General features: G+C 31.0%; 2 protein-coding genes and 1 long non-coding RNA gene across 3 annotated transcripts; 2 read left to right on the forward strand and 1 right to left on the reverse strand.

The window, feature by feature from the left end:
* Nucleotides 1-2324: 2324 nt before the first annotated feature.
* On the reverse strand, nt 2325-4550 carry LOC130674783 (protein hairy-like). Its single transcript, XM_057480198.1, has 3 exons — nt 4110-4550; nt 3912-4007; nt 2325-3797 (listed from the first exon to the last, which is right to left on the reverse strand). The coding sequence occupies exons 1-3, from the start codon at nt 4254-4256 to the stop codon at nt 2943-2945; spliced, it is 1098 nt and encodes a 365-aa protein (XP_057336181.1). The 5' UTR covers nt 4257-4550; the 3' UTR covers nt 2325-2942.
* A 4295-nt stretch (nt 4551-8845) lies between these two features.
* LOC130674829 (neprilysin-2-like) lies at nt 8846-13915 on the forward strand. The gene is made up of 7 exons (XM_057480252.1): nt 8846-9035; nt 9121-9174; nt 11088-11312; nt 11383-11603; nt 11667-12564; nt 12632-12852; nt 12937-13915. Exons 1-7 carry the CDS (start codon nt 8927-8929, stop codon nt 13270-13272), a joined length of 2064 nt encoding a protein of 687 aa, XP_057336235.1. The 5' UTR covers nt 8846-8926; the 3' UTR covers nt 13273-13915.
* Nucleotides 13916-18657: 4742 nt separating this feature from the next.
* Nucleotides 18658-22481, forward strand: LOC130674453 (uncharacterized). The gene is made up of 3 exons (XR_008991052.1): nt 18658-18766; nt 22047-22138; nt 22216-22481. It is a non-coding gene; the product is annotated as an uncharacterized LOC130674453 (long non-coding RNA).
* The last annotated feature ends 3170 nt before the right edge of the window (nt 22482-25651 follow it).

The following is a 25651-nucleotide window of genomic DNA, read 5'->3' on the forward strand; positions in this document are numbered from 1 at the left end:
TGTTATCAGTTGCAACACGTTATCTATTTTATCCGGGTGTTTATTTCAAAGTTCGAGTGTAGATTCCAAGCTCCAATTAACTGCTAGTGTGTTTTGTAATTTTATTTGAGAGCTAATGAGTTATCAGAGATTAATTTCGTTATCTGGCTGATTAAGTGGCCTTGGAATTTTTTTTCTTACACGTGGGACCATTTGATTAAAAGGTTTTGGTAGTTTTTGTTGGGCGAAGTGCGGTGTACCTTAATTGCGAAGGGTCTGGGGTTGGGATGAGCGCTGGTAGGTGGCAGCAAGTGGCTGATGCCCAAAACTCGGCGGGAGACTGGTCATTGTGGTGTCTGACGGACCCCTGGGTCTCGAGGCCCCTGTTTCAAGCCAGTGGGGGCCAGACCGGTTTAGGGGCTTGGGAACTTGGTCCATTTGTCGCAGGGTGGCGGCACTTTACCGAAAATCTTATAAGCGAATATATTTTAACTTAAATCTTAGAGAGTGTCGTTACGAGGATGATGTCTGGCTTTGAGACTTTGGATTTTCTGAGTCTGTAGATACGTTATCTCAGTTTGTAAATATGGACAGCAGTTGATTTTTTTATGAAAACTACAGGTTTTTAAATTTTCATATTTTTTGGGCTTCGTATTTCAGACATGAAAAATATTTCACCTGAGGTCTAAATTATATACTTTAGATATTTTAACATATGAGTATTCATTAAAAAAAATTTTCTGATAGAAAACAATCCGGATCTGCGGAGTTCGAAATTTTGCAATCTGAGACCCAGATCTAATAATTTTGTTATTTAGATCTGCGCGAACTCACCCGCATAAAAGTCCATATATGAAAAAAATCTATAGAACATATGTGACATTTATTTTTTCTCCACGTAATTTCATATTTGCATATACGATTATATATATTGACGTGTCCGTCGATATTTGTTAAGAAAATACCTGCATATTTTTTTTACGCATCTGGACGTATATATGTCATACTTATTTACATGTATTTACGTGCGGGAAAGCTGCAGAAGGCATAGTATTAAGCTGTACACTGAGAGAAAAAATAACTTTTAGAAGTCATGGATTTGTTTCTTGTTCAAAATTATGCTATTGGAAATTTTTAACTTGATATATTGTCAGTACAAAAATTTGAGGATTTCATTGAAAATCTTCTTGTTAATCGAAGAAAATTCGCTCAGATCAAAATATGCGGGTCTGTTTTTTTTTTCAAAATTGTGTAAATAACTTTCGATTTTTTTCTGTCAGTAAAATGAGTATTCTAACCGGATATGAAATTAATGATCTTATAATTTTTTGTGATTTACTACTCAAAAAAAATTTGCTTCTACAAATGTTAATTTTTTTTTCAGTCTAAATTTTAAAATTTAATTTTCAAAAATTCAATTTTAATTTTATTAGATCGAGTCAAATTTCGTATGTACCTGAAGATCAGAACGTTTGTCGCGAACGAAAATAAGAAAAAATATATGAAAAGTAATAAATCTACTGGATCTAGATTTCGGAAATGTTTCGCACGTCACCCAAAATTACAGGCCACCCCTAACTACCTTTGAAGTCGCCTTTAGACACAAATTTCATTAATTATTTTCATTTTCGTTGCGTGAAAAATGTTCCGATCTTCAGGTACATAATTTCGTCACGTAATAAAATTAATATATTTCTATAAATAAATATACAAAAAAAAAAAATTTCTTATCGAAAGAAACATTTTTCAGTTGAAGAAAAAAATTTTCTTACGACTGAAAAAAATTTCTTGTTGCAAGAATTTTTTTTTCGCTTCAAAAAATTTTTTTTTGCTCTAAGAAATTTTTTCTCGCCCCAAGAAAATTTTTATTTTCAATTTATAATGTAAAAATTTTTTTTAGACGAGTAAAAATTTTTTTGCACCAAGAAATCCTTTTTTTTGCACAGAAAATAAAGATTTCTTACTGCGAGAAATTTTGATTTGTCCCAAAAAATTTTTACTTGCCTCAAGAAATTTTTCGAATTTTGAATTGAAAACTTGAAATTTCTTGGAGCGAGAATAAATTTTTTTAGAGCAAGAAAAAATTTTCTGAAACAAGAAATTTTTTCTTGTCTGAAGAAAAATTTTGTTTTCAATTTATGACACAAAAAATTTTTTTCGCCAAGAAATCCTTTTTTTCTGTATATATATATATATATTTTTTTTGTAATTTTAAAATTCACTTACCTTCTGCTCAGCTCCATTTCAACCCACAGTAAATAAACCAACTTAATTATAATCTTAAAACTAATTATTGTAAATGAAGGTGTCAAAAATAAATTAAAAAAATGTCAATTTTTTTTAATAAAGAGATCAATATTTATTTGATCCTAGTGTAATAAGCGTGATTTTTTCTATTTGTCAATAGAAATTATTAATAATTAATATTCAATAATATCAATAATAATAATAATAAATCATAATAATAATAGTCAATAATAAACATCAATCTTTGCACTCATAAATTATAAATACACTCTGTCTCTGGTTTTATATCACGTTCATACAATAAATCTCCCGTACATTAAGCAAAAATATACAACTTAAACATAATGAATAGACGTAATAAAAAAAATGCTCATATATTCATATACATAAATATATTTTCTGGCGTGGTTTTTAACTTACAACAAAATTGGAAGACCTGTGATTCTTGTTGCGTAAGGCACTTAAAATAATAAACTAATAGTAGTAATAATATACATATTTATTTACAATAAAGCGGCTAATTTCAAAAAAACAATTTTCATAATTATTTATCATGACCATCGAGTCGTTATTTACAAGTCCAAGGCACTGCTCATAAGGCACAGCCTCATTGGCTCACAAAAAATAAATTTGTGCCTCTGACAAAACACTATCTTACAATATAATCACTTTTCTCAACTAAAACTAATTAATTACGCGCGAAAAATTTTTTTTTTCTACCACGGCCTCCAGGGTTTGCCTTCGATTTCCGGGACAACGCTTTTGCGCATCACCAGAGCCAGAGGTTTTTGTAAGGGCGGACTGTAGACACGGGGATCAAACTCGGGATCACTTGTGTACCCGTTCGCGGGTGAGGTCGCGACATCGCGGTGACTCGTAGAAGAGGTCGCGAAGGTGGTGGTCGTCTGTTCCCGGAAAGCTGCTGGCGGTGGAGCCTCGAAGGCTACGGGACTGGCAGCGGAGGTAGAAGTTGAGCTGGTTGACGAAGTTGATGAAGAAGCGGATGCTGTACTGGCCGTTCTTTGGGGGATGGGTATCAGAGTCGGCAGCGGCGATGAAGGGGCTGGTGAAGACACTGGGGAAACTGGGGTTGCTTTTGCATTCGCAGGAAGCACTAGCGCGATGTCACCGTTCGGTAATCGCGTTGGAACCAACTGCAACCCCGTGCCGTTTGCGTTCGTGAAGAAGATCCCGTTGGACTGCTGGACTTGGATTCGCGGGGACGAAACATCCACTTGGGGAAGAATATGGACTTGGAGTTGCGTCGTAGGCGCGGGCTGGACCGGCTGAGTTTGTCCCGTGACTCCGGTGGATCCATTTGTTGAGGTTGCGTTTTCTACTGGTCCTAGGCAGGATGCCAAGTGGGACATCAGGCGACGTTTAACGGAGGCATCCAGTCCGGGAAATCTGCCAACTTCACCAGCACACTCGGTAAATCCAGCGCGAAATTTATTTAGCACACTTGGATCTGTCGCTGCTGCTAGAGCTACCTGTTGACGCTGCAGTGTCTCTAGATGTTTTACTGTCATCTCCAGGATGTCCGCTTTTTCTAACTTTGAATGTCTAGCCGGCTGTAATCATAAAAATTGAAAAATTTGTTAGATTTCATATAAAATTTCAATACCGCGAAAGTTGCGATTTTTAAATTTTCAAATTTACGCGCCAATTTTTAAAAAAATACTTACGTCTTTTTTCATCGCATCCAATATCAAAGTCTTGAGATCATTAAGACAATTGTTGATCCTCGCTCGTCTTCTTTTTTCCATGATCGGTTTGTTGCTCTGTAATCATAAATAAAAATAAAATTAAGAATTTAAATTCCAGGGGATGAAAAATTTTTTAAAATTTTTTCCGATGAAAGTGATGGATAAATAGACACTAACCCGTCGATTTTCACCAGTTCGTCTTGTGGTGGTGGTCGTAATTTGCGCAGGTGGTTGACCAGCCTCCTGGGGCACGTGTGCAGCCGGGGGAGTTGCTCCCACAGTGACACCACCCGCTGGCATTGTGGCGCCCACTCCAGTAACCATTTTAATAAATATCCTTATTTAATATTTAATCACAATTAACATTAATAATCACAACACAGCACGTAATCCAAGTGAACATCCACAATTACATCCACAAAAATACAAATTATCGTTCGACTTAATTAAAAAAAGTGCTCGGAAATTTAAGCTATCAAGTAGCGTCGAGATTCGACCTCTCGGTAAGAGCGCCCAAGATCGACTGGCTCACTGATTTTCGGCTCTCTAGCGCCAAGGTTTGAGTAGCAAGTGGTGCCCGAGTCTCGGAATGCTCACCGGGATGGAGAAGGAGAAAAATATTTAAGAGGGGATGAATAGCGCGTGACGCTTGATCTCCACGTACTTAATGCCAAGAAAAGTACCTATAGCCACTACACTATTCCCCCTCCCTTCCCCCTTCCCTTCCCCTGCTCAATAGACTAAAATTCCGACACTCGTACGGCACTCGCATGCCCTCGAGCCCTCCCACTACTTCTTACCCCCCCTTCTAGATCCTCGAACCCTTTATCGTTACGGCCCCCACTCCTGCCTACTCACACTCGGAACTTAGACCAAGATAACCGCGGATGGGATGTCGATCCTACACTCGGATGCAATACAAGACCCCCGTCGCGTTTTACTGCGGCTCGATTGCGTGTCAACTATTAATTCAACTCGTACTTTTAATGTCTTAAATATAATTCCATATGGAAATTATTATTATTATATTGTTTAATAATTTATGTAACACGTAATATATATATGTATATTTATTTATTAATGACAGGTAATTTATAAATTTTATAAATAATTGTGAGCATAAAAAATACATTTTTTCATTACATGTCACTTTTTTTTTCTATGGGAGGGGGTAATTGTAGACGGCAGGTAAAGAGAGAGATTTGGAGGTATAAGAGGCTTAGGATGAGGCTGAAAGGGAAACAAACACAATTGAAGAGAGTACACGAGCAGGTAGTGAGATAGAGAGAGACACTAGAGTCGCGCCGTCGAGATTCGATGGAGGGGGGATCGAATTGAGGCGCGCGACAGAGCCCTCGCTATTGGTGCGTCCGGTACTCCCACTATTGAACCGCATAAGTTAAGAGCGTGCCGCCGCGCGCGATGCACTCGACCGAGATGTCTATTGAGTAGGGGGTAAGTCATGCGACTCATCGCTTCTCTAACGTCTGGAGCTCTCTGGAAATTATACTACGTGCATATGTATGACATAAGAATGTGGGAATTTACGGTAGAGAAATCTTGATAGCGTGGGATGTATCCTGTACTCATGTTTAACAGAAATGAGGAAGGACATGTGACACTAATTTTTTTTTAATTATAAATAATTACTGTAATTTTTTTTATTTATTTATATATTTTTTCCGAGATGTTTTTAGTCGGAGTGGGGGTAAAATTTGATTTATCGTAATAGAAATAGAAATTTCGTATTTTTTTGAGATAAGAAGTCGGTTTGGGGGCGAACGGGTTAAGGACTGAGACCGCCATCTGTAGGACGAGGAATGAAACTTTTTTTCTACATATGATAACGTAATTCGCTGCTGGCTGTTGGCTATGTAACGAATTTTTAGTAGAATAATTTATTGACAAATAATATGGAGACAAGAATATTTTTTTTATCTTATCTATGAATAGGGGAAATTTGTCGTAATTTATTTAGTAGTTGATAAAAATTTGGAATTTTTTAATTTTTACCTCATTATTAAAATATACACAGAAAAAAAATTTCTTACGAATTTTTTTTCGCGCACCAAGAAAATTTTCTTTTCAATGCATAGTATGAAATATTTCTTAGGGCAAATGAAAATTGGGGGGTGGGCAGCATGAAAAAAATTTATAAAAAAAATATATGTTAAAATATATTTTTCATATAAAAAAAATACATAAAAAATATATAAATATATATAGAATATGTATAAAAAATATATTTTAAATAGCTAACTTTTGGCTGATTTTCGTACATATTTTAAATATATGACAAATATATCTCAGAGTACATAAAAAATATAATTATGGAAATATAAAAAACATATATAAAAAATATATTTTTTATCTAAATTTTATATATTTTTTTCCTAGGTTGTTAGTTAAGATAAAAATACATTTTTTATATATATAAAATATATTGCGAATATATTTTTTTAATGTTTTTATACATGTATTTTTTATATGTTCTAAGATATATTTTTAATATACTTAAAATATATAAAATATATACGAAAATCGGCCAAAAGTTATCTATCTAAAATATATTTTTTATCCATATTTTATATATATTTATATATTTTTTTAATATCAAAAATACATTTTTTTTATATTTCAACATATATTTTTTTGATAAATTTTTTTCGTGGAGGACACACTTGAATAATTATAATTATGATTTGACAGACAATAAAGTGTTAGTCTGACAGACAAAATTATCAGAATGATAATAAAACAGAATTTAAGTTTGAAGCTCTAACTTATGCTTGGTGCTGAAAGGTTTTGGCTCAACTGAAAAACAGAAAAGTATTAGTTATAACCCAGTACTCTAGGTACTCGGTACGCTTCCACTTATTACATATTTTAAGGGTCAAGGAGTAGTGGGAAGGGTCATTGTCATTGTCAGGTATACGAAAATATGACAGTACGATGTATTTTTCTAAATAAAACTAAATATTGTTCCAACAAAATGCAATCAACATTTACCTCCGAAAATAATGACTGGTTGAAAAATCCGATTCACTTCAATAGGATTTGATCGGAATTTTCCTATTGGAATGAATCGGAAATTTTTGAAAAATATATTATTTTTCGATTGAAACCTATTGGATCACATTTAAAATTTTTATCGGAATGAATCGGTTCCAATCGGAAAATAATAACGAAATAAAAATATTATTTTCCGATTGAAACCGATTCATTCCGATTAAACTCAATCGGATCCTAATCGGACTCAATCGGAATTCTTAACCAGGGACATTTTTACATAAAAAAAAGATTTCTTGACGCAAGAAATTTTTAATCGCCCCGAGAAAATATTTTTTGCATCAAGACATCTTTTATTTCTGTGTAATTTCTAGGATAATTTTTTTTTTTTATAATTGGAATGGATAAAAATTATATTTATGGTAATTGTAAATAAATAATTGCATGGAAAGTTTGTATTTTTTTACATAATATTACGTAGCTTCAAAATAAGCGAGCTGATAAAAATTTTTTGAACAATTAACTTAAATTTATTGCTACTACGTTTCCATTTAAATAAAAATTTATGTTATGTAGTCCAAATAATTACCGATTCCTGGCAATTATACTGAATACGATGTATTTATTTGCACAACAACTTAATTGCCAAGTATTTAAACATTTATCTAATGTACGTAAGCAAACTAAAGGCAAGCGGCTAATTTTTCAAGCTGTCACTGATATCATGTTATTTATTTCTACAAAAATTAAGTCGACTTTAATTTTTGTATTTTTCCACATGCGTTTGAATATTTTTTCAGCAATAAAAAAATTATGAAAAATAATTGCGACAATTGTCCTCCAATAAAACATTTAACAGTCAAATATTATAAATTATAGGGGAAGGAGGGGCAAAAGGGGGTAGGGTAGGCATAACGGGGTACCCCCAAAATTTGATAAAAAAAAATTTTATATTTTAAATGGTTTTTAAACATTCAAAAATCACTTCTGTATACTCTCTAAAACTAAATTAGTGAAAAACCACTAATTACTTGTGAATATTCACTAATCTAAATTGTCCAAAGTATACGACTATGAATTAGTGACTATTCACTTTTTGAATTAGTAAAAAAAATAACATATAAAATTAGTGAAAATTTCACTGATTGAATTAGTCAAAAATGTACTAATTCACTTGTTAACGAGGATTTATTTGGAAAAATATTGTATCGTTGCTAATAATATTGTATCAAAATATTATTATTATTATGATTATTATTTGTGATTGATTATAAAATTTTTTTAGCAACTTGATCGACTAAATTAACAATTAAAATTACTTTCATATGGTAAATATTTATATCATAATTATAACTCATAACCTGAATCTATTGTCAATGAAGGTTTTGATTAAGGTTCGGTAAAAAAAGTTGGAGTAAAAATATAAAGCTATTAAAAAATAACAAGATGTATTATTTAGCAACTAAGTTAGGTTTTATCTAATTAACTTACTTTAATTAATACTGTTCAGTTGTATTTAAAAATTATCGTAATTAATTTTGCCCTGAATTTGATAATTCAATGATAGAATAAAAAGTCCTTAAGCGAGGCGCCACTAGTAATCATTGTAGAATCCGGGGAATCACTAATGAATTAGTGAATCTAATTCAAAATCACTAATTTTGTAGTGAATTTTAAGATCACTATTTCAATTAGTGAAATTTTCACTTATTTAGTTTCAGAGAGTATATGTATGTTTTTTATTTTTTTATTTTAAAAGCATAGCTTTGTACCATGGGTTAAAAAGTACCGATTTTTTGCTTGCAAATGAAGCGAATAAAAATAATGATAAGAATGACATTGACCTTTACCCTCTCGATTACATCTGTATTTATTTTTCCCAAGATAAGATTCCTCAATAGCTCTTAAAATAGTTAAGACGTTCAATACTCGTCAGTAGAAACTGTTCATAAATAATCTAGCTGTGACAAAAAATCTATTTTGCAATGAGGATATGGCAGATGTCGTTAGTAAGAGGGTTGTTTCTAATTACAGGCATTGGATTTGTTTGTCTTATTGTTCCAATTAAAGCCTCAAGTATTGACTCTTCAAAGAGTAAGTTATTTTAGCTCTTAACTTGATAATAAATAGAACATATTGATTGCACATGACCTCTACATATGTATTTTTCATGACGCAGTTGCTACGAACCAATGTACAACGCACGAGTGTAGTATGAAACGTATAAAATGGGGTAAGTTGTATTTATTGACCCGGGTCGGAAAATTTGATCTGTTTTGAAACTTTAAATCTTTACATCAAAAACAGCTTGAACTTTTAAAGGCAGGTCAACGAGTTCAAATACAGACAAATTTGTCCAAACAGTCTAATAAGACTAAGATCATACTCTCTTAAATTTGAAATAGTAAAAATAGTGACTATTCACTGTTTACTAGTGAAAAGTATGTCACTAATTCAAATAGTTGTATACTTTTAACTGGTAATTAGTGACTATTTACTGCCAAATAATTTTGGTCACGTGATTTTCACTAATTCATTTTTAGAGAGGACTGTTATCTATTCGTGGTGGTGACAGACCTAATAAACTTTGAAAATTGAACTTTACCAATTTGAACTTTCGCAATTTGAACTTCGGTAAGTTTGAACTTTCTCTCTAAACATGAATTAGTGGAAATTTCATTAATTACGTTAGTGAAGCAGTATTCACTTCATAATCAGTGTATTTAAATAACAAATTAGTGAATTCTCACTAATAAATTTAGTACTATAATTTTCACTAGCAAATTAGTGATTTTCACTACTGAACTAGCGATATTTTCATAATTTCTACAAGTGAAACTGTTATTCACTTCTTAATTTATGAATTCCACAATTTCACTAGTAACTTTAACTAGCAAATAATTAAATATTTTACTAGATATTAATATAATTAATAATTATGGTGCTATTTTAAAAAATTTTAATAAAAAACTTTCAAAATAAAAAAAAATAGAAGTACAGAACAATAATATATTTATATGAAGAGTACGTCAATCATAACATCACGGATTTTTTATTTCTTCATCAGTTATTGTTTGGTATCATAACGAATATACTATTTACACTCACGCGATCACATGCGTAGGTCAGCGCAGTGGATAGCATCAAAGACTTTGAATCGGAAGGATGCAGGTTCGAGCCCAGCAGTCACCGGGATTTTTTCATCAATAAAAATCATGTATACTTCCTCTAAGTAATGATTCTAATACATTAATCACATTTCGGATCTAATTACAAGTGTCTTATATTTTTTTCGCAATATAATATTTTTTTTCACCGATGAAATCAGTGAATTCCCATATTCACTTTTCAATTTAGTGGATTCTCATATTCACTTATTAAATCAGTGAATTCCAATATTCACATATTCATTTAGTGAATATTCACTACTTCTGCGTGGTACGATTGTCGCATTGACAATTAGTGAATATTCATTTGAAATTAGTGAAAAATCACTAATTCATATTTAGAGAGTTGGTAAATTTGAACTTTTATGTTTTTGATGTTAATGATGATTATGATGATGATGAAAAATAAATTATTTTTGATGATAGAAATACTAAATTATTTAAAGTTCAAATTTACAAAAGTTCAAATTGTCAAAGTTCAAATTTTCAAGTTCAAAGTGTAAAAGTTCAAATTTTCGAAGTTTATTAGGTATGGAATAAATCGTGGTCATGTGGTATAACAAAATAATGTTTTTTATCAACCACCTTGTAGAACAGTATCTTATGAGAAATCATTTCTACTATCGGTTATTAAATTATGGAATCAATCACCAACGGAAATATTAGCTGCTTTAAATAACTATGCTGAGTTTAGATCATCGTATTATACAGTAGGACCTCATTATAAGACTATTAGTTTCTCTCTATATATGGGGTGTAAATTATAAATTACGTATTTTGATCTCTCTTTTATATATCTTTTTCGTTGAGTCGATGAATGAACTTACATATAATGATTATTGATATTATACTATACTAGAATTTCACGTATCTTTTATGTATTATGGCCTTTAGGGAGCCGGGTATACATATTTGATTGCATTAAATTATTTATCACATAATGATATTTGGTTTTTTTTTCTTTGATTGCGCATGGCAGCTGCAGAAATTACTAAACATCGTGATATGAATATTAATCCCTGTGAAAATTTTCACCGATTTGTCTGTGGTAACTACGAAAAAATTGATCGCCCAAATGACGAATTTGAGGATGATATTATGAAAAAACTTCATGCAGACAATTTGATTGGAGATGAAAGCTTAGCAAGTGAATTCAAACCCTACAAACTTGTTCAAGATTTGCACAAAACATGCATGGATCAAAGTTAGTACATTTTATTAGTTAGGTATATTAATCTGAGACATCAATTTATGATAAAATGTAAAATTGATAGATGCCGTTGGACAACAGACCCTGGATCTAATGAAAAATATTATGAAAAGTCTGGGAAATTGGCCTGTTTTGGAGGCTGACAAATGGAACGAATCTGGTTTTAATTGGATTGATTTTACGGGCGAAGCTAAAAAATTTGGTTACAATTTGAATTATTTCTTGGACTGGCAGCCAGAATCTAAATCCGTTGGTCCAAATAAAACCCTGATATATCTCCTCGAAGTATGTTCCGATACTCAGGCTGTGTAACTAGATAATTTGTAACTGATTTTTCTATTTCATCAGATAGCTCCAGTTCACGTTGACGTTTCCACTGACGAACTACCAGCCTACAAAAAATATATGAAAGAAGTGGCACAACTTCTTGGCGCGAGCAGTGATTCTGTCCAGGAATTGGATCAAGTCATTGATTTTGAAGTAAAACTTAAAGAAATAGCTGAGAAAGTAAATCCAGATGAAACTAAAGAGTTGAGTGTCGAAAAGCTACAAGACTTAGAGCCGAGTATAAATTGGGAACAATTTATATCGAAAACTCTGATGCCTTTCGTGGATGCCGATGAAAAGCCAGTTCTGTCGGTTTGGAATCCGACCGCCCTAACGGAACTTTTAAGCCTCATGGAAAAGACTCCGAAACGCGTGCAAGCCAACTACGCGATGTGGAGAATAGTCCAATACTCGATTCCCTATTTGACTGCCGAGTTTCGGGATAAATATCTCCGGTTCCTGGAATTAACAGGCGCCGTTGATGTTCCACGACAAGTGATTTGTGACGAAATGGTTAAAACGTACTTCGAAAACGCCATCACTAATTACTACTTGGACCAGTTCAAGGACAGCCAGGAGGCTGTTAGAAATGTCGTCTTTTATATTAAAAGTGCGATGGTCAACATGATCAGACGATCCAAGACACTGAATGATGATGAAAAAGACGAAGGCGTCAGAGAAATTTTCGGGATGCCCGTCACTATCGGTCCGTCAGAAACGCTGTCTGTTCCTGAAGAATTGAATAAATTCTATGCAGATGATTACGTTGTGATGAACAATTTCCTGCAAACGATTTTGAATATGAATATATTCACGATGGTGAAGCGATTTAGTAATAAAATATACACGGAAATGTTTCAGTATGATGCGAACCAACATGGAGATCAAGGAATGCCAGAAAATTATGCTAATCATTTATGTGAGACTTAACGCTGAATTATTTGTATACAAGCGAAGATAATGTTTTAAAAGACCAAATTTTTCAGACATACCCGCGAAAATGCTGGCGAGCCCATTGTTCGACAATAAGCGACCGATGTACATGAACTTCGGGGCAAGTGGTTCGAACATGGCCTCCGAAATGTACCAGACAGTAGCACACATTGGTAGAAAGTGGGCTGAGGATGGCACAGAATTACCCAATGAACAAGTCGAATGCTTTAGTCATTTAATGGACAATGTAACAGACCCCCTCATCAGAGATTCGGTAACTATTCCATTGTTTTAAAATACTAAGACTCTTTCTTTTATCTGAATTACGTGATTACTTGGTACTTTTAAAACCCTTTAGAGAATTGGTCGTCTTGCAGAAAGCATAATTGCCCAATACATCGGACTTCGTGTTTCTTACGCCGCGTACAAGGATTTCGCAGATCAATCCGGTCTAGAAATGAATTTGCCCGAATTGTCTTACACTTCTGGACAATTATTCTGGATTTCATACATGGAATCTCTTTGTTCCGCGAATGATGATCAAGACCAACCACAGACTGCTGATAGTAACAATTTTACATTTCTTGAAAATTTGATAATGAAAATTCTTTCAAATGTACCAGAAATTTCGGCTGATTTCCAGTGTCCCGTTGGGTCAAACATCAACCCTGAAGATAAATGTACCTGGTGGTAAATTATATTCTTTACGAGCAAAAGTTTACTATTGTTGAATATTTTCTTGTACGATCAAAAAAATAATGAAATACATTTCTGTTCATTACACTGTAACACAACCTGATTACACAGAAGAAAAAATTTCAGAGGGCTAGGAAATTTACCTTCTTTTTAAATAATCCTTTCATATAAATTGTGGCGCTGTGATGCCTATGTTGACATCGGGACAGCACTGTAGTCAATGTAAGGAATTTTTTTATGTAATATAGGGAGGGTGGGGCAGAGCGGCCTCCCTGAAATTTTGATCAAAAAAAAAAAATTTTTTGTTTTTCGACTAATTACTATAAATCCGATATGTTTGCGCATTTTTACCCCTACGCATGACATTTAGGGCAAAATGGACAAGCCCAAAATTTTGAAAAAGTGATTTTTTCATATTTCTATCGTCTAATTAAAAATAAATTATTATAATTACACATTTCTAGCCCTACGCATAACACCTGGGGCAAAATGGACCAGCCGAAACTTCCGCCAAATTATTTTTTCATATTTTTCGGCCGTTTCTCTGTGTAAGAGGTAAATTTGGTCACTAAAAATTAATAAAAATTAAATTTTTTGTTTAGTTGATAAGTTTTTGAAATAAAGTAAAACTATAGAATTGATTTTTTTTTTTATTAAATAACAATTAGTTATTAAGGTAATCGAGAGTAAACGATTTATTACACTTTAAAACATTTTTTTCGAGTAATATAAAACCAAAAATAGTTGTCAAGAGAAAGAAATACATTTTTAATAATGAAAACAATTTAAAAAAAAAAAAAAACGAAAAAAACAATTTTTTTATTACTTTTTGGAGGGAGGCCGCTCTGCCCCACAAAAAAAAAATTTTTTTTCAGAATTTCGGCGAAATGTCCATAAATTTGTTCGAAATAGGACAAAAGCAAAGTGATCTTATGGTTGAAAGCCACAAAAAGTAATAATTGGCTTAGGGGGGCCGCTTTGCCCCACCCTCCCCTAAGAGAAATGCCTATAAAGTAGAGGTATTTTTCTTATTTTTACATGTGAAATGTTCCTTTTTTAGATTTTAATTATGCAAGGAGAGAAATTTTAAGTAAATATTTTTATGCAGCATAGTACTAATTACACTACCCTATAGTTTGTGTCACGCCGCTCTTATGTGACTGCTTATACAAACTATAGAGTAATGTAATTATTACTATGCTCCATAGGCATATTTGCTTGACATTTATCTCCGTGGCAACACAGGAATTTCCCCTTTGTAAACATAGTGTTTTTCCTCGGTACAGCTAAAATTATGAAATATACTTATTTTATTACACTGATAATAAAGCCCGATTAAATATAAGATCAATTGCAAAATCTAGTGAGATTAAAGCCTCAATATCATTCAACATTTGTCACCCTCAGACCTATAGGTCAATGTCGATTATAAGTATTTTATCGACTGTTATGCGCAAAATCAGTAATCAACCGCGTGAGTAAAAATATCGAGCCTAATTAAAATGGCAACGTTTATTGGTTTAAAACTTATGAAAAAATAAGAACTCCAGTGGTATATAAGGTTCGATTACTGGCAAATGATCAAAATTGCCTGCAACTGCGTTATTGAAACTACGATTGCTCCGTAAGTATATTATTAATATCTATATATTGAGTAACTTGGAACAGCCACCATGAAGACAATTCATAAAAAAAATATATGTTAAAGTATAAAAAAAATATATTAGTAATATATTTTAAATCTATGAAAAATATAATTATGAAAATATAAAAAAATTATGTGAAAAATCTATTTTTAATTCAACCAACAATCTAGGTAACGAAAATATAAAAAGTATATATAAAAAATATATTTTTTATATAATTTTTTTATATTTTCGTTACCTAGATTGTTGGTTGAATTAAAAATATATTTATTATATAATTTTTTTATATTTTTATAATTAGATTTTTATAGATTTAAAATATATTTCTACTATATTTTTTTTTTTTTATTTTTATACATGTATTTTTTATATGTTCTAAGATATTTTTTTAATATATTAAAAATATACCCGGGTCAAAAATAAAACTTGATTTAGGCTCACTTCGCCTTATTTTCTTTTGAAGTTATCGATTTGCCGACGATTTTTTGATAAGATGTCGACTTTTTTGACTTAAATTTAAGTTTTTTCAACTTTTTTCATCTTAGTTTCAACTTATTCGTCTTTACTTTGAGCACGATAGTCATTCACATTACTTTTGACTTGCTAAACCAAGTCGAAAAAAAAGTCATTTATTCGCCTTACTTTCGCCTTAATATATGAAAATTATTTCACTTTAGTTCTGACTTTTTCGACTTATAATTTAAGTCGAATAAGTCTACATCAAGTCAATTTCGACTTGATTTAGACTTTTTCGCCTTACATTTTAAGTCGAATAAGTCTAAACCAAGTGAATTTCGACTTGATTTAAACTTTTTCGTCTTAAATCGTGACTAAGTAAGCCAGTTAAGTCTAAACCAAGGCGAAAACTCGATATATTTCAAGCCTCCATAAAAAAAGTCGAGTTTGCCTTGTAAAAAACGGTTCCAAATTTCGACTTGGTAAACCAAGTCTGAATCAAGTTTTATTTTTGACCCGGGTATAAAATTTATACGAAAATTGGCCAAAAGTTAGCTATTTAAAATATATTTTTTATACATATTTTATATATTTTTTATGTATTTTTAATATATTTCTTATATATGAAAAATATATTTTTTTTATATTTTAACATATATTTTTTTTATAAAATTTTTTCATGGGGAAGATCACTTTTGCAGAACATACTTTTAAATTGTTGAATAATATGAAATATCAATTAAGACAGTAAATATTATACTTTTATTACACAAAATTAAAATTTAAGGAAATTTTGATCTGTTTCAAATAAAATAACAATTTTAAGTTATTTTTATTAAATTTGACTTGACTTGTTTTCAATAATTTTCAGTCTGATTTTGTTCGCTTCTAGATCAGAATCACACTTTTTGACCAAAATATTTTGTCGTCTTTATTTTTATCCAAACCAAAATCAAATTTTTTCTATTTATTATTTTTAATCTGTTTTTGATCGTCTTTAGATAAAAAACGGCTCAAAATTTTTGTAAATTTGAAAACAGATTGAATAGTTAATAGACAGACCGAATGCAGACTAGTTAGACTAAAATGAGATCAAATTTTTTGACCCGGGCATACTTTTGACAGTTTCTTTTAACAGCCACTGAGTATATGAGTGAATTCAGATTTAAATGAAATCCGTAATTACTTCAAATTCACTGCCGATTTTTTAGTTTTTCGAAAAATTTCTAATAATGACATAAATACAGAATTGCAGCATAATTAAAAATGTCGAAGATCTTGATGATCATTTTATTGATTGGGCTGATCAGTGCTGGGATCGATGCTTGTATACAGCGTAGTCTATATGTACGTATAAATATATATACATATGTATGTTGTTTCTTTAGAATAGGTCATAAAAACTGTATTAAGTTGTATTTTAAAATTTTCTAGTGTCACCCATCAGCCGGTTTGGTTTGCTGTGGGTGGGACAAATGCTCAGGACAAACTATATTCCATTCAGGAGTATGCGAAGATATTGGGATCTCTTACAGCGGCTAAAATTATTCCTACATCAAATAAAAACCTTAAAAAATTATTTCGGTTTTAAAATCTGTCTTATTATTAGCGAATGTTAGCTTCAATTTAAATTTTGTCATTGAAATATTCTGTTAACTAATTCAATGTCTGTCTAATAAAATTATTCAAAAAAATTTTTAATGCTTATTTGAGTATTTATGTTTTATTGAACGACTACTATAAGAAAGCTGTATATTAGGCTGATTCAAAAAAATGGACTATTTTTTTTTTTGATATCACCTGTGAAATATATTCAGAGAGGCAAGAAAAAACGCCTGTAAAAATCACAGCTCTTAATATTAATATTTAGAGGTCGCGCATCGCAAATTTCTATTTCCTATTTAAATAACATAGGAAAAATTATTTTTCAATTTCATAATTTTATATCTTAAGAACTAATGGACAAATTTCAATCACTGAAGCATATTTTTGTAGGAAATTTAACGCTCTACAAAAAAGGTTTCTCATCATTTTCTGATAAATCCATCTGTTTCAAAGTTATCAGAGCTCGAAGTAAAGTTAGAGATCGTTTTACTTTTCCGGTGAAACAATCAGACTTATCACAAAATTTTGTGGGGTCTTTTTTGTTGACAATTTTATTTTCTACAAATTATTATCAGTAAAATTTTTTCAAATTCTGCATTGTTTTCTAGTTATTTTCATTTCAATGTCGAGCTCTTGAAATCGATCGGAACCACTTTTTTCAGAGCTTGAAATTAAAATGAAAATAACTAGAAAACAATGCGGAACTTGAAAAAACTTTACTGACAATAATTTGTAGAGAATAAAATTGGCAACATAAAAAACTTTATGACATTTTGTGATAAGTCTGATAGTTTCACCGGAAAAGTAAAACGATCTCTAACTTTACTTCGAGCTCTGATAACTTTGAAACAGATGGATTTATCGAAAAATAATAGGAGACCTTTTTTGTAGATCGTTAAATTTCCTACAAAAATATGCTTCAGTAATTGAAATTTGTCCATTAGTTCTTAAGATATAAATTATGAAATTGAAAAATAATTTTTCCTATGTTATTTAAATAGGAAATAGAAATTTGCGATGCGCGACCTATAAATATTAATATTAAGAGCTCTGATTTTTACAGGCGTTTTTTCTTGTCTCTCTGAATATATTTCACAGGGGATATCAAAAAAAAAAAAAAGTCCATTTTTTTGAATCAGCCTACTGCATATTGTTAAAAATTTATGTTGAGTAAGTAATAATAGTATATTTTACACCTCGGGCAGTAAAGTAAGAAATGTCTCAGATCTCATGTAATTGTTGGCCGAGGCGAAGCCGAGGTCAACAAACATGTGATCTGAGGCTTTCTTATTTACTGCCCAAGGTGTAAATACTATTTTTCGCCTCGACGGAGGCGGAAAGCGGAAACTTCGTTTCGCACAGCGGGAGAAAAGTTGACGCTTTTCGCCCGGAGGGGCGAAAATATATTAAGTTATTTCTATTAGTAAGTGGTTTGATCATAGCTTATTTCGAAATGTATTTTACAATAACACACATTGGCAGGAAGGAAGCTAAGGTCAAGTATAAAATTTCAAACGATAATCTTATAACGTGTAGCCATCGAACACCGGAAAAATAAATAAAACTTATCGTAGATAATTGTTTTCGTTTTGTTATATAACAAGGGCACCAATGCGCACTACACTGGTAATACTTTCCAATGCGGATGTCATAATTTATTGGTTTAAAACTGATAAAAAAAAATATGAAAAAACGCGAAACGAAGGTGGTATATAAAAGGTCCGTTTACTGACGAATGGTCAAAATCGTCTTCAACTGCATTATTATTCAATCTACGATTGCTCTGTGAGTATTCTTAATCACTATATATTAGATAACCTGCAATAAATAATTTTTGCAGTACATATTTTCAAATTGTTAAAGAATATGAAATATAAATAAAGACGATAAATATTATATTTTTTTTACATAAAATTAAACATTAAAAGCAAAATACTGAATGAAAAATTCAGGTGATATATTTTAGTAAAGAAATATATATGAAAATTGAACAATTATAATTTTTCAAATTTTAATTGTTGCATTAGAATGTTTACTCCAGCAATGGATAGTAAATATTAAAAAATGTTGGAAAATCCAAAAGTGCACACCTCAATCGCTCATTTTATTTTTAATCACTACTTTTATTATATAATATTAATGTATTTTTTTTTATTATGAACTTTTATTCAACTTACAAATCATCAATTTGTTTTTTTTATTTCTTATTTTCAGTTTAATATTTTTTTACTAACATTTTTTTTTAAATATCCCGCTTTTTGTCTTAAATATCGCTTTTTTTCAAACATCTTGATACGCTAGTGCTACCACCAGTAGTTGATAGAGAGAAACAATGAAAAAAATAATAACAACAGTAAAAAAATAGCAGCTAAATTTTTCACGAATAATCAGTTTTATGTCGTTAATTAATTACAATTAAACTAAAAGGATTCAGATAGTAATTTTTATAAGGGTTCTTGTGATAAAAAATACAAAGACAATAAAAAAAAATCGGTATGTCAGTTGACCCTGCGGGCCAGCCTCAAAACTTCCCGCTGTTTTCGAGCTCATCGAAAATACTTTTGTATGCTGTTGTTTTCGAAAAAAACCATTTTTCACCATTTTTTCTCCAACGATATCTCTCAAACTAATAAACCGATTGAGACTATTGAGGTGGCAATCGACGCGTTTTATCAAATTCTAAAGCTGATCAAATTTTGAATTCGATTTCTCGAGTCGTTTTTGAGATATTTCAGAAAAAATAAAAAATTTTTTTTTTTTAATTCTTTCGACAACGGTTTCTCTTGAACGAATGAACCGATTTTGATGGTTGGGGTGGCATTCGACGCGGCTTATAAAGCTCTAGAGCCTAGTCCATTTTGGAATCGATCCATCGAGCACATTAAAAGTTATCCGAAAAAAACACTTTTAAAAAAATTTTATTTTTGGAATATCTCTGAACGAGCCGTACCGATCAAGCTCAATTTTCTTACAGCTTCAAGATATTGACAAGCCGCGTCGAATGACACCTTAAAGTTCAAAATCGGTTCATCCGTTGAAAAGATACAGGTATTTACATACGTACATACACTCGGACATCATCGTGAAATTAGTCAGAATAGCTTCCTAGGACCTCAAAACGTCGACATCCGATGAAAATTCGATTTTCGTAAATCGGACCGAAACCAATAACTTCCCGAATTTTTGAAAATTTACAATTTTCTCAGCGGGAAGTTAAAAAGTTAGGCCGATTAATGGTGTCTATCGAAAGTTATCGTGTTTACGAAGTTTCATACGTAACAATTGACAGCACTAGTTTCTTGAGTTAAAATAATTTATTTTAAACGAATAAAATGATGAATCGACTTAATATTGGGTTTAAATTGTTTCTTAATAAATTCTCTATATGCTAGTATACAATTTTACTTATTTTGGTGAAATAAAAATAGTGTAGAAAGATTTTTATATGAGTAAAATAGTCGAATAAAAAAACCCGTTCATAAAGCACATCTGCGCTTTCGCGCTTGAGGTGTGCAATATCTATCATGGAAACAAAAAACATTTATATATATATTTAGTAGACTGATTCAAAAAAATCGACTAATTTTTTTTTTCTTCATTATATCGAAAATATTTTTGGAAATGACGAAAAAAAAATACTGTAAAAGTTTGAGCTCTTAATATTAATATTAACTGCTGCCGCATCGCAATTTTCTATTTCCTGTTTAAATAACATGGGGAAATTTATTTTTTAAGCTTTGGAATTTTGTAGCTCACAGTGGGACCAATACTTTCAAATGTTCATGATTAATTCTAATGGAAAATTTGACGCTCTATAAAAAAGGTCTCTTATAATTTTTCGATATTTTTATTTCTTCAAAAGTTATTCGAAGTTAAAGTTAGATTGACGATAAATTTTTACATTTTCTGAATTTTTTGACGCAACCATCTACTTTATCGGAAAATTTTATAGGACATTTTTTGTAGAGCATTTCATTTCCTATAACTTATTTTAAAGAAAATTTTTGATATTTCTCACAAGTTGTAAGTTATTTGCCATTAACTGAAAATTTTCTTAAATAATCTAAATTTTGTTGCTTAAAATTAATTATATTAAATTTTCAGTTAATTGAAAATAACTTTCGACTTGTGAAAAATATCGAAAATTTTCTCTAAGATAAGTTATAGGAAATGAAATGCTCTACAAACAATGTCCTATAAAATTTTCCGATAAAGTTGATGGTTGCGTCAAAAAATTCAAAAAATGTAAAAATTTATCGCCAATCTAACTTTAACTTCGAATAACTTTTGAAAAAATAAAAATATCGAAAAATTATAAGAGACCTTTTTTGTAGAGCGTCAATCTTTCCATTAGAATTAATCATGAACATTTGAAAGTATTGGTCCCACCGTGAGCTACAAAATTCCAAAGCTTAAAAAATAAATTTTCCCATGTTATTTAAACGGGAAATAGAGAATTGCGATGCGGCAGCTGTTCATATTAATATTAAGAGCTCAAACTTTCACCGTATTTTTAATTCATCATTTCCAACAATATTTTCAATATAACGGAGAAAAAAAAAATTAGTCGGTTTTTTTGAATCAGTCTAATATTTAGACTATTTTCCGACGTTGTCAATAATTTTTTAGTCTGGTTTTAATCGTCTTTAGATCAGAATCAGCTTAAAATTTTTATAAAAATTGAAAAACGGATTAAATATTTTGAATGCAGACTAATTGTAGTCCAGTTGGACTAAAATCAGATCGAATTTTTTTACCCAGTCATACTTTTGAAGATTTCATTTAACAGCAACTATAGTCAGTGATTCGATAAAAGATTTAATTTGAACCTTATCATTAAATTCAATTGTTATCGAAATAAAATTCAAATCACTCTGAAATCACTCTGCTGTAGAGACAAACTCCCTATTAACTCCAAATAAGGAGTGATTTGTTTTTAAACTCCGGAAATCCAAGTGACGTAGTGGATTCAAATTCAAATAGAATTTTTAATCGCGCCAAATTCACGCCCGATTTTTAAGTTTTGCGAAAAGTTTCTAATAATGATATAAATACATAATTGCAGTGAAATTGAAAATGTCGAAGCTCTTAATGATCATTTTATTGGTTGGACTGATCAGTGTTGGGATCGATGCTTGTATTCAGCGTGATCTATATGTACGCATAAATGTATATATATTATTCCTTTAAAAATTGATAAAAATTGTGTTAAATTGTATTTTAAAATTTTTTAGTGTCATCCATCAGCCGGTTTAGTTTGCTGTGGGTGGGACAAATGCTCAGGACAAACTGCATTCCAATCAGGAGTATGCGAAGATACTGGGATCTCTTACAGTGGCTAAAATTATCTCTTCATCAAGTAGATACCTTTGAAAATTATTTTGGTTTTACAATCTGTTTTATCATTTTCAAATATTGGTTTCATTTTAAATTTGTTTTTCGAAATATTTTGTTAACTAATTCGATGTCTGTTTAATAAAATTATTCAAAAAATTCTTAATACCTATTTGAGTACTTATTTAATATCGAACAACCCACATGAAAAAGCTCTATATTGTTAAAAATGTACACGGAGAGAAATTTATGGTAACCGTTCCTTGTACGTTTATAAAATATCATCCCATACCGTTATGGTAATGATTACTTGGAATTATGGGATATAGGCCAATATTTTCTGGAAAAAGTTCCCATAAGTATGGGAATAATTCCTATAATTATGGTAACAGGTCCCATATCGCTTATGAAAGAATCATGGTAATGGTTACCATATATTATGGTAATGGTTACCATATATCATGTTAATGGTTACCATAATATTATGGTAACGATTACTATAATATTATAGTAATGATAACTACAATATATGGGTGCTGTTCCTATAATCAACATTTCAAAAAAACCGGTTACCATGCATTATGGGAACCATTCCCATAATATATTGTAATTGTTACCATAAATTTCTCACCGTCTATAGTGAGTAAGTCATAAATATATCAAGTTATATTTGATGAAAGTCTAGGGCTTTGGCGGGATTTTAGTAAGATTACAAAATCGTAATTAAAAAATTATATTATTTGCATCATAGTGTCATCCAATCACTGGCTATACCTGCTGTGGCTCATTGGAATGCAATCAAGGCTGGTTCAAACCAGGAGCTACAAAGCTAATGATCCGTTTTACAGTTACGGAAAATAATAAACGAATTCAAATGAAATAATAAACCTTAAGAAAAAATTTCGGAAAATGATTTTAAAACACTCGAAATTTTATTACAATGATGATAACAATCGTAAATGACAATTTAAAATTTTGAAAAATATAATTCTAACAAATTCTTGGGTTGGGCCAATTTTCCCACCCAGTCTTCTTCTTTCAGCCTTTCCACTTTTACTATGTATTACGTGCAATAAATTAAAATAGTCATATATTTAAATAAAGCAAAATATATCACAGAAACTGTGATCGCCAAAATAGTAATTACAGTGGGTTTAAAGTGAAATACTTTTGTTGATTATTTTACCTGAAAAGGGTTATGCGCATTATTATTATAATTATAACCCTATTTAGCAGTCAATAGAACTGTAAGGTGAGACCTGGCTTTGAAAACACTTGTAACCTTTTCGGAAGGGGTTAGACACGTGCCGGTTTCAAAATTCATTATTTTTTCCTACTGACCGATTTCACAAAATACCAAAAATTCATCAAATTAACTTCTGACATTCGAATAAAAATTTTTAATTTTTTCAACCTAGAAATTTAATAATTTTCAGTTTTAGATGAAAATTAAAAAACTTCATACTTTCTAATAAATCGAATTTTCCAAAAAAAGCAAAAACACGGAATAATTTTTCGGGTCAAAAATTTATACTTTTTTTGGTTTATATTAAAAAAAATCATGAGTAGGCCCACAGTAGTCTTACAAACTCTATAATTTATTTAAAAATAAAAATTTTACAATAAAAGCCTAATTTCGAATTTGCGGAAATTATTTAAATTTTACGGAAACAAGTTTGATATGGATTTAAGTTACATTGAAAATAGAAAACGACATAAGCTGCTGAGAATATTACACTAGTTTGCTCGCTAGTTTATATTCCATGGGTGGGAAGAGGGCAGGGGTAGAGAAATAAGCCCCGAAGTTTGTAACATATAGACTTTCCACAGTATCGGGATGTGACTAAATGACTGGTTAGTGTTGGGCAAACTTTTACCATGACTAACGTCGGTTAGTGCCAGTATTATAAATTGCAGGACGAGGGTTATGAAGGAAAGGTATATAGATATATCTTAACTGTAAGGCCTAAAGGCTACGGCTTACCTCTTCAATTGGGGTTAACTCATAAAATTAAAGGCAAGGGACAAGTTGTCCTTGATGAAATTTTACTCCAGCACTTGTGTTTTCTTGTGTCGTGTCTATCCAGGTAAAAGTATGCAAATGCTCATAAATCTGATGACCATGGGCATCTTATAGATAATTTTAGTGAGTCGGTTTAAGAATAACTCGTCAAAATTCTCAGACATTATGAACTATTTTGGAAGGATTCAACTATTGCGGAAGACATTTGTCATGTGTTATTGTTGTGCCTGAAGGATTTAGAGCATTTCGAACAATTTGTAAAGAGTAAGACGCAATATTGGTGCAAAATATCGAGGCCAATGTGTATTGTGTGACAGGAAAGTAAGTTAATGGATTACTTTAAGAGTTATGGCGGCGGCGACTGCGCACTTTTCACTTCTCATTTCTAGGTACTGTTTTTGGAAAAGCATGGAAGCATGCAGAGAAAAAAGGATTTTTCTGCGCAAGGAATATTTTTCTCTATGAATTGAAAACAAAATTTTTTTTTTGGGGTTAGAAAAAATTTCTTGATGCAGGAAAATTTTTTTTTACCCTAAAAAATTTTTTTTTTATATAATTTATAGTGCAAAAATTTTATTGGGGCAAATTTCTCGATGCAGAAAAATTTTGTTTTGCCGTAAAAAATGTTTTTTTTTTATATAATTTTAAATGCAAAAATTTTATGGGAACAAATTTCTCGATACAGGAAAATTTTTTTTTACCCTAAAAATTTTTTTTTTTATATAATTTATAATGCAAAAAATTTATTGGGGCATGTAAATAAATTTTTGTGTGCGACTACTGAGAAAATTATGAAAACTCAATTTTTTCTCCAAAAGTTCAATTTTTTAATAAAAAATTTTTCTTCAGAACATAGAAAAATAATTTATTTTTTTGAATCCACTGAGTCGAAGCTACCGAGTTAAGTAAAATATATATAGAGAATTTTAGGGTTCAATAAAATATATTTCGTGAAAAACTACCACAGATATTCATTGCCAAGGTAAACTTTTTACCTGACGGCATTTCTCTTTCTAACGAAATTTTTTTCCGTAAACGCGCGGCAATCGGGCAATAAAGTAATAAAAAATATATATAAGAAAGGTAAGGATTATAAAAAGGGTGTAACAATGAACGTACCGACACGAGAGTTTAGAGTTATGGAAACGTGAATGTGAAGAAAAGAGGAAAGTAAAATTTTAAAAAAAGTTTTAAAGGGGTCATAAACCCTTGCCGCTTAACGGGGGCTCATTTTTTGAAGGATTTTTCGTTACTTTATTACTCTTTTTTTCCTCTTTGAGTAATAACTCTTAAAGGGCTGCAATTCAACGTCG

This window comes from Microplitis mediator, chromosome 9 (assembly GCF_029852145.1).
Source record: "Microplitis mediator isolate UGA2020A chromosome 9, iyMicMedi2.1, whole genome shotgun sequence".
NCBI lineage: Eukaryota > Metazoa > Arthropoda > Insecta > Hymenoptera > Braconidae > Microplitis > Microplitis mediator.